Genomic DNA, 10,852 nt, shown 5'->3' on the forward strand with positions numbered 1-10,852 from the left:
AAACAGCTTAGATAATAGACCTAGTACCAGAACATATTAGACCAAACATTATAATCTGTGTGTGGAAGTAAAATTGAGATGAGTTCCAGACTTTCACTTTAGCTTGACCTGGCCGGTAAAGAGCTGATCTCCTTCACTCAGAAACTAACCTAACCTTCACTCAGAGAAAAATACAGAAAAGTTATGGTGTATTGTGGTTGTGCCGCAGAGCATCATGGGAGTTGTACATTGAGATACGCACGTTCAGGCTAATTCCCGTCTCATCATTATTGAATTGTTATATAGGCGGGCTTATGAAACCACGAGACATAAAAGATTGGCGACGATTAAGTCTGAACCTATAGTAAATATTCTGTGCGGAAGAAGTTATTTTTTTAATGTTTAAAACTATTATCTTCCGTGGTAGAGGCTAWTTGCTAGCAGAGGCAAGTGCATAGTCGAGCTAGCTAAGAGAGAGCGTTAGCATTGTCATGGAGGGCAGAAAAGGATTCGAGACGGATGTCGGCGCGGGAAAACAACGTGATTAAAAACGGAGGAATATACAATGAGTAAAGGAAAGGACATTTATTCAACAGTGAAGACAAACTTTGGAATTTTTATTTATTTATTTCACCTTTATTTAACCAGGTAGGCTAGTTGAGAACAAGTTCTCATTTACAACTGCGACCTGGCCAAGATAAAGCAAAGCAGTGCGACACAAACAACAACACAGAGTTACACATGGAATAAACAAGCGTACAGTCAATAACACAATGGAAAAAAAGAAAGTCTATATACAGTGTGTGCAAATGGCTTGAGGAGGCAGGCAATAAATAGGCCATAGTAGCGAGGTAATTACAATTTAGCAGATTAACACTGGAGTGATAAATGAAAGAATTTGAGGATGAAATGTCAGTGAGTGAAGTGAATGAAGATCACGTGACTGAGGAAAATATTGCCATGGTTGAGGAAAATACTGAAAAACAAAAAATGCCTGGAATTGTCGAAAATATTGGACAGTTTCATGAAAGTGTTGAGCAGTGGAGCTAATATACAGAACGGTTTGAATATTCTGTTCTTGCAAATTACATTGATGAGGAAAAAATTGTGTTATGGGGCCAAAGACATTTAATTTAATTTACTATGCAGCCTGCTACAGCCAGACAGGCCAGGTAATAAGACATATGGGGATATTGTGAAAATACTGAAAGGACACTTTTCACCAAAACCACTAGTTATTGCTGAAAGTTTTAGATTCCACAGGAGAAATCAGGAAGAGGGAGAATCAGTGACAATGTTTGCTGCTGCATTAAAGAAACTATCAGAGTACTTTAAGTTTAATGATGTACTGAATGCTACGGAGTGAAGCTACACAAAAGATACAATTGACTGAAAGTAATCTGATCTTGGCAATAGGCTTAGGTGGTATCCAGATTTTCATATCGTAATTTCTCTCATTCCGGGATTCATGGTATTACTGACATAGCACATAAGGGGGCGCTAAAACGCAAGAATTCTAACAAAATTAGCACAAACTAATAGCGAAATCACATAAACGCTGTTAACTAAATGCTAACGAAGCTGGCAAATCCAGCTCAGTTATACAAGCATAGCTAGTAGTTACCGAATGTCATTTTTGGTGAGTGTGGATATTTACAAGTGAATGGGAACAAGAGAAATTGTGCAAATGAACAAAGTTGTGATGCATTCTTTTCAGAAGGAAGAGCAGAATGTGTACATGGAGCAGATGGGAGAAGAACAGAGGAGAAAAAAAATGGCAACTGTACAGTACAGATAACTCATCCAGAGCTCTTTGACTTCTGGCAGAAAGCCATTATAAGATATCTGATGGCAAACATAACTTCATCACCTCATGTGCGCTGCGYAACAGAGACTCCCCCATTGTGCTATTTAAAACAAACACATGACTGGCTCAACTGTTCTGGGGAACTACGGTAAGCTTCATAATGTGAAATAATGTGACAGGTGAAATGAAGAACACAATCTGATTTATCTCCTAACGTATTGCACAAGTTGACTGCAGGTATTAACTTAAAAAGTAGCTACAAATATTCACATTTATTGAAAAACTTCAAATAAATTGTTTTGACGGTATTAAAAAACAATCGCATGGCTTTTTCCAAATAGCCCGGTAGCCTACTTGGCAAGGGCCATTGAATTCAGTGTGTCCATGGAACTAGCTGCCAATGAGGCTCAGCAGTTTAGTTCATCAGGAAAAGTGAACAGAGTTGCAATTGAAAATCAGAGAAAGGGAAATCAAGGCACATGCTTCCGCTGTGGCAAAGCGGGACATCAGGCGTCTGTCTACATGCTGGTGTAAGGACATGGATTGTTGAGCCTGTGGTAAAAAGGGCCACATCGAACAAGCCTGCAGAAACAAAAAGAGCTCAGAGAAAACGTCAAGGAGACATGTTCACACTTTTGAGAAAGAGAACAGAGAGGTGAGTGACTCATCAGACGAGGAAGTTACACTGAATATTCTGAATGTTGCTGGGGGGCTGCAGGGCTACTATGTCTCTCTCTAAATGGGTAGCCGGTGAGATTGACACATGAGCAGCTGTATCTCTTGTGTCAGACACAGTCTACAAAAAGACACTGAAACACCTTCCACTTCAGCTAGCACACATCATGTYAAAGACTTACACAGGTGAATCTGTCGCCGTAAGAGACCTCACTGAGGTCACAGTTCAGTTAAACGGACAAACTGACAAGCTGCCACTACGTCGTGTAAGGAGACTATCCGCTGGGATGTTCATGGCAGAAGAAAATCCCACTAGACTGGCCATCAGTTTGTACAATGACACATGGAGACACAGGCCTACCCGCCATCTTAAAGAAACATGGAGAAGTCTTTAATGGAAAGCTGGGTAGCTTTCCATTAAACCCGTACCTTGTGCTATCAGACCAAAAGTTGAGGCTGACTTGGATGCTTTAGTCAAGAACATAGTACTGGAGCCTGTCAGGGTGAGTGAATGGGCAACACCCATAGTACCAGTCCTTAAGAAGGATGGTGGAATCAGGATATGTGGAGACTTTAAAGTCACAGTTAACCTTTACCACACACCAATGACCTTTTCGCRGGTTTTGCTGAAGGTCAAAATTCAGCAAAATCGACCTCTGCCAACCCTACCTGCAGATGCATGTGGATAAAAAGTCAAAGGAGATGCTGAACATCGTGACACAGAAGGGGCTCTTCAGGTACTGTTGTCTACCGTTTGGAATCAGAAATGTCCCAGCGCTGTTCCAGAGGGCGATGGACCAGATCTTGAGTGGATTGCCTCAGAACGTCAGCCAACTGCGTTCTTTCCTGGGGTTACTCAATTACTATGGACGCTTTATGCTGAGGTTAGCAACGAAGCTGAAGCCGCTGAATCAGTTGCTTTGTCAGGACAAAACATGGAAATGGACAGAATAACGCAAGGAAGCGTTTCTGAAAACCAAGGAAACACTCCTGAAATCTGAGGCACTGACGCACTTGGACCTGTCATTGCCCACCCAACTAGTTTGTGATGCTAGTTGCTATGGTTTGGGAGCAGTAGTGTCCTATATCATGCCTTTAGGTAAAGAGTAGCCGATCGCTTTCGCATCAAGGATATTGAACAAAACATAAAGTAACTACACACAATATATAACAAGTATTTTTCACTAGTATCTGTATGGGAGTAGGTTCACCCTTCTTACAGCTCATCATTCGCCGACGAGCACATTTGGACCGCATATTGGGATTCCGTCACTTGCAGCAAGCAGAATGCAAAGGTGGGCTTTGTTGTTGTCAGCACACAACTACGACATCAAGTACCACAAGTCAGAACTGCACTGCAATGCAGATGGACTTTCCAGGTTACCACTACCTGTGGGTCAAGCCAGAGTCATGCCAAGTGGACATCTTCTACTTCAGACAAGTGGAAAACGCACCAGTCCCTTCAACACAAGTGCAGAAAAACCACCAGAAACAACCCGATGTTATCTGAAGTGATGGACATCATTATCAAAGGTAGAGCCGCAGGGGAAGCTCCGGAACTGAAACCTTACCTTCCGAGGAGAACTGAGCTGTCAGTACAGTCCGATGTCTGCTATGGGGGAGGAGAGTAATCATTCTGCCTTAGCTGAGGACACCAGTGTTGCAACAGCTACACTCAGAGCATTGTGGAATGGTTTGCATTAGGGAAATCACACGAAGCTACTTCTGGTGGCCTGGGTTGGATGGAAGCATTGAGGAGAAAGCGAAAACATGTTCCTCAAATCAGAAGGTTCTCAACGTACCGCAACTTGCACCTCTTCGTCTGTGGGATTGGCCTGGAGCAGGCATGGCAACACATACACGTCGACTTCGCAGGTCCATTTGAAGACAGAATCTTTCTCGTGGTCGTGGATACTCATAGCAAGTGGCCAGAGGTTGCCATCATGAGGTTTACTACTGCTGAGAAGACAATCGAGAAGCTTGGGAAAGTGTTTAGTCAGTTCAGCTTGCTACTCCATCTTGTAAGCGACAACTGACCAATACTTGCACGAATGCTTGAACAGCTTCCTTCTAACCTATAGGAACAAGCCTCATGCAACCACCAAAGCATTGCTTGCATCGCTACTCATGATGAGAGAGCTACGCACAAGCTTTGACCTACTCAAACCTCTGAACGCAAAGAAGACGATGTCAACAGGAAGGTTAAATCAAATGTTGTGAACTGAGAGCAAAGGACAGAGCTTTCAATCCTGGAGAAACTGTCTCCAAAGTAGAGAAACCTACCAAAGTAGGTTCCTGCTGCAGTCATTGCTCAGACTGGTCCTGTGTCCTACATTGTCTAGACTGCAGAGGATGTCATCTGGAAAAGGCACATAGATCAGTTACTGGTGCGTAAAGCAACACTGATAGAATCACCAGTCGTGAGTGGCCCAGAACTGTTACTGGGTGACACTCTGACCCAGCAGTCATCACCTAAGGGCTCACAGTCACATTCTCAGGACACTGACTCAGGCACACCCATACAAGTGTGTGATGAGACCGTGACACAGGCTATTCACATGCCTACACCTGTGTCAACGCCACAGTCTAAAGACAGTAACCAGGTTTCCATCCAACCTTTTTGTCAGGTTTTGGCCAAGACTGTTCGGGTTTTGGTCACTAGATGTCCCCATTGCACCTTTTTTTGTACCTTTTGTTTTTCTTGCTCTAATTATTGTTTGCACCTGTAGGTCATTCCCTTGTTAGTATTTAAACCCTGTGTGTTCCTCAGTTCCTTGCTCAGTGTTTGTAAGTTAGCACCCAGCCTCAGCCCAAGCCTTGTTCTTTACAGATATTTATTTTATTGGATTTTCCAGAGGTTCTCTGGTTTAGTTCTTGTGTATATTTTGAGTAGTCTTTTGAGGTTTGTTTTTTCCCTGCTGTTTTTTCCCACTTTGTGGAGTTTCTTTTGTATTTTGGAGGATTTCCATTTTTGTGCCTCTTGGCTTTATTTTTGGACATTGTGGATTTAGTTTCTTTGCCTGAAGATTTTGTTCTTTAATTAAACCACCATCTCTAGTACTGCTGTGTCTGCCTTATCTTCTGGGTTCTGACGATTATTAGTGACTGTTTCTCGCACCGGGTCCTGACACTTTATGTGAGTAAAGTACATGTTGAATAAAAAATGTCATGAAACTTTCCATCAGGCCTTTCCAAATGTCGACAAAACAAAATACGCTAGACAAGGTGGGATCTTTTTGTGTTGGTAAAATGTATTTTGTGAGAAATGTCWGTGGAAACGCTTTTATGCGCAAATATTGATATAATAACCATCATATTGAAATAAACTTGGAGTCACACCTCACGCGATAACATGTTGTGTGATACTCCCACTATGACTAGTTGGCTACAGATTAAATAAATGATGTTGAACTTCAGAGGGTGGTGAAAGTGAAAGGTGATGAGCTCAATTGATGCTCCTTTCCAATAAATATCGAGGTTCTTATTCTTTATTCGGTACATGGAAATTTAACCACAAAAACTATTTTTATGTGCACTGCATCATCACGTACAGCTTTTTTGAGTCAATTTGATGGAAACATCACTGGTGGGAAATTTAGTTTTTATGTGGATTTTAGAATATTTGCGTGAAAATCTGTCACCAATTGGATGGAAATCTAGCTACTGTTATTGAGAGTCAGGTTGACCGCCATTACCCTACGAGTGATAGGTGGGCACCAAGACGCTTGGACTGTTTATAATTGTTGTTAAATAGGTGGGGACGAGATGTGGTGTATGAAACCTTCGCAGAGCATCATGGGAGTTGTACATTGAGATGTGTTTGTTCAGATAAATGGTTGAACTAATTCCTGTCTCCCTTCTCATCATTATTTAATTGTTATAAAGATGTGGTTATGAAACCCACAAGACATAACAAAAGTCTATTTCTGAGCAGACGTGGGCGTCCAGCTATATTTTTCTGATAGGCAAAAAGCAGAACATAATCATTTCATAGGGTCTCTCCACATACAGTGGTGCAAAAAAGTATTTAGTCAGCCACCAATTGTGCAAGTTCTCCCACTTAAAAAGATGAGAGAGGCCTGTAATCATAGGTACACTTCAACTATGACAGACAAAATGAGAATGAAATATTAGAAGAATCCAATTGTAGATTTTTTAATGAATTTATTTGCAATTATGGTGGAAAATAAGTATTTGGTCACCTACAACAAGCAAGATTTCTGGCTTCACAGACCTGTAACTTTCTTTAAGAGGCTCCTCTGTTCTCCACTGTTACCTGTATTATAGGGCACCTGTTTGAAACTTGTTATCAGTATAAAAGACACCTGTCCACAACCTCAAACAGTCACACTCCAAACTCCACTATGGCCAAGACCAAAGAGTTGTCAAAGGCACCAGAAACAAAATTGTGACCTGCACCAGGCTGGGAAGACTGAATCTGCATAGGTAGAGCAGCTTGGTTTGGAAGAATTCAACTGTGGGAGCAATTATTAGGAATGGAAAGACATACAAGAAACTGATAATCTCCCTCGATCTGTGGGCTCCATGCAAGATCTCACCCGTGGGTCAAAATGATCACAAGAAAGGTGAGCAAAAATCCCAGAACACACGGGGGGACTAGTGAATGACTGCAGAGAGCTGGGACCAAAGTAACAAAGCCTACATAGTAACACACTACGCGCCAGGGACTCAAATCCTGCAGTGCCAGACGTGTTCCCTGCTTAAGCCAGATCATGTCCAGGCCGTCTGAAGTTTGCAGAGAGATTTGGATGATCCAGAAGAAGATTGGGAATGTCATATGGTAGATGAAACCAAAATATAACTTTTTGGTAAAACTCAACTCGTCGTGTTTGGAGGACAAATAATGCTGAGGTGCATCCAAAGAACACATACCTACTGTGAAGCATGGGGTGGAAAATCATGCTTTGGGGCTGTTTTTTCTGCAAAGGGAAGGAGACTGATCCGTGTAAAGGACAGAATGAATGGGGCCATGTATCGTGAGATTTTGAGTGAAAACCTTTCCATCAGCAAGGGCATGAAGATGAAACGTGGCTGGGTCTTTCAGCATGACAATGATCCCAAACACACCGCCCGGTAACGAGGAGTGGCTTCGTAGAGAGCATTATCAAGGTCCTGGAGTGGCCTAGCCAGTCTCCAGATCTCAACCATAGAAAATCTTTGGAGGAGTTGAAAGTCCGTGTTGCCAGCAACAGCCCAAAAACACTGCTCTAGAAGAGATCTGCATGGAGGAATGGGCCAAATCCAGCACAGTGTGTGAAACCTGTTGTGAAGACTTACAGAAAACATTTGACCTCTGTCATTGTCAAAAGGGTATATAACAAAGTATTGAGATAATTTTGTTATTGACCAAATACTTATTTTCACCATAATTTGCAATATTTCATTAAAATCCTACAATGTGATTTCTGGATTCTTTTTTCTCATTTGTCTGTCATAGTGAAGTGTACTTATGATGAAAATTACAGGCTTCTCATCTTTTTAAGTGGGAGAACTTGCCAATTGGTGGCTGACTAATATACTTTTTTGCCCACTGTACACATCATGCGAGCAGCACAACCATCAGCAACTGACGCACACATACCGCACACACAACAACAACACACACAAAACTCACAGCCCACATACACATGATCCTGTCTTCTTGCCACACTTGTAGAACGATATCACATTTCGTAACACAATGCATCAAAATCCCTCCTTCACACAGATCTCACGACCCCACTAACAAAATCAGCACACTCATACAATGGAACACCCACAGAAAGAGAAACACATGAACAGCCCACACAGTGCAGTGCCTATACATTTCACTCACTGAACGAAAACTCAGACTGTATTACAGTAACGGTCAGTCTGTGTAAATGAAACCCTATACACATAAATACACTCAGCATCCTTAAAACAAAGCCCCAAGCAGATTCATCAATATCTAATAATCCCAGTGTGTCACACACTCACCCATTCAGTACAGTAGCTACCTATCTGTGTTGCGGTCTTTACACAGTGAGCACATCACTTCCCCCTCAAACTCGTGTGATCAGGAGGAAAAATATCCCTCTGGTTTTACTCAATGGTGCTGTCACTCACTGAGGTACACAGAGGAGTTATATAACTGTGCGATCACAATTAAATGAACAGCATGTCAACTCGTTGAATTCAAACCAAATTAAGTAAGATCAGTAACAGGGGACATTTTGGGCATAAATAATTTGGGCATGTTGGGAACATCCAGCTAATGCTAAGTGACTACCATCAAGAAACAGTGACAACTAGTGACAATGTTTTACTTCAGTCAGGGAATAGGATCATAACACCATAGCCATCAAGCAAGTGAAGCAACCCATGCTTCCATTGGCCATGGAAAGAAACTGGGGGGAAAACATGGGAATTATACGAGAGAGAACCAGAGATACATTGTAGCATAACTCACTTTCTGCGGATGGTGGAGCTGTTGGTATCGGAGCTGTCTGTGTGTTCCAGTCTCTCCCGCTGCTCCCTCTCGGCTGGGTTCGAGCCACAGGACATGCCCCGGGTCAGCCTGGTGTGGGTACGTCTCTCCCGGCTCGGCCCTGCAGGGGGCACCACCACCGCGGGGGACGGGGCGGCAACAGGGCTGGTGGTGCTGCCATTACCTCCACTACTGCTGGCAGGGTGGATGGGCAGGGAGAGGGGCTTCTCAGCTCTGTGGTTGGTGTTGCTATGGTTCTGTTCGGGGAGCTCCGGGATTCGTGGAGGAGTGGGTTTCTCCAGCCTCAGGTCCTGGTTCTCCTGGCTGACTCGGTCCAGCTGGCCTTCCAGCTCCTCGATGCGCCGTCGCTGTGTCTCCAGGAGCTTGGCCTGGCTCTCGATTATGTTGTTGAGCTCTAGGAGGTACTCCACGGCACGGTTGGGGCTCTCTGGGCTGGTCTCCATGGTGGGAGGCCTTGCTCCAGGGAGGCTCCAGGGTACCACCACCTCCACCGTTACGACCCTGGAGCTCCAGATCCCACCCCCCCACCAGCCCTGATGAGTGGGGGGGAGAGGGGAGGACGGACAGGGGGGCTGGAGGAAGATGAACTTGGAGATTGTTTTTGTCCCTTTCTACTTTACGCAAAAAGCCTTTCAGAGGTTCAGAGAGGTCAAGGGACACAACAGAGTGTGTCGACAGTTTCTCTAATTATTACATATCAAATATCACAATGCAAGATGAAGTTGGCTGCAATTGTTCTAGGTCCATAAGGGATGGCTAAACCAAGACAACGGTGCAAAGTTGAAAAACAAGTAAGGGGTACAACTGAGTGGGGATAGCTGAATACTTAGTGTCTTTAAATTCAGCATCTTGAAGGATGGTGGAGGATTGAAATCCAGGGCTTTGGGCGTCAGGTGTCATTATTCCAAATGATCAACCAAAATCAAACAATAAAAGAGAGATGGATCAAGGCAGAGAAACAATAGACATAGAGGTATAGTTGAAATCTGAAACAATAAATGCACCTTAGCCATCTTGACAATTCAATATTATTCTCTCTTATAGAGAGGCAAACATAGGGGGTTACTGTGTAATAAAAGATCAGTCAAATAAAGAGAATACACACCAGTGGCACTTGTCATAAACCCGTGTTCTCCTTGATAACTTCAGTCGAGATGTGTTATGATCTCAACAGCCAAGTGTTGTGGTGCAAATACATTGATTCTTTCCTAAAGTATTAATGATCACTAAACGTTGTCTGTCGCTCCTGCTAAMAAGGGAAAGGGGAAAGGGGTCAGGCAAAATGGCTTGTAATGGTCTCCCACTAATAAGCATTTTTTGTCAAAGATTATATAATAGAGAATATTCCATGTTCCCTCCCATATAGACTATCCCCGCAGTCTCTACCTCATCCTCTTCACCCCATGACTAGATGTGTCTTTGAAAAAAAAAAATGAAGACGTTGGACGACTGATTCATTTCATAGTTGAGGTCCAAGTCCTCACCCCTGCCCTGTACAGACCACATCCAACAGCCTGAGATTGGCTTTTAGGCTACAGCTTTGCCCGAGTGTTCCTTGTATATCACCGCACTGCGATCAACGTCACGCATCCATAACGGATAATTGCCTACTCGATCGAGTCCTCTACAAATCTTTCGACAGTCCAGTTTCTTTCAGAAAATTGTTAGCTGAAAAATAATATAAATGTAAAATAGTTCACACGTCTCCAATATACATACTTTATCGATATAAGGAGTTTCCACTTGCCTGTGTCGCGACGTTTCAGGGAAACCAATAAAATAGTCCTCTGTTAATTTCTAAAATCCCCTATGATAAAAAATAAAGTGCATTTAGCAAACGATTTTCAACTACAGTGGCGGTAACTTCGCACTCGTGGTGGCACAGATAAACGAAGATATGG

The 10,852-nt window shown here is 43.0% G+C and overlaps 1 protein-coding gene across 1 annotated transcript in view; it reads right to left on the reverse strand.

The window, feature by feature from the left end:
• LOC111966650 (IQ motif and SEC7 domain-containing protein 1-like) overlaps positions 1-10,852 on the reverse strand; it is a 68,142-nt gene extending 57,290 nt beyond the window's left edge. The window contains 1 exon segment of the mRNA XM_070444565.1: positions 8,913-10,852. Coding sequence (XP_070300666.1) covers positions 8,913-9,394 — 482 coding nt within the window. The 5' untranslated portion in view covers positions 9,395-10,852.

Source organism: Salvelinus sp. IW2-2015, linkage group LG7, assembly GCF_002910315.2.
Source record: "Salvelinus sp. IW2-2015 linkage group LG7, ASM291031v2, whole genome shotgun sequence".
Lineage (NCBI taxonomy): Eukaryota > Metazoa > Chordata > Actinopteri > Salmoniformes > Salmonidae > Salvelinus > Salvelinus sp. IW2-2015.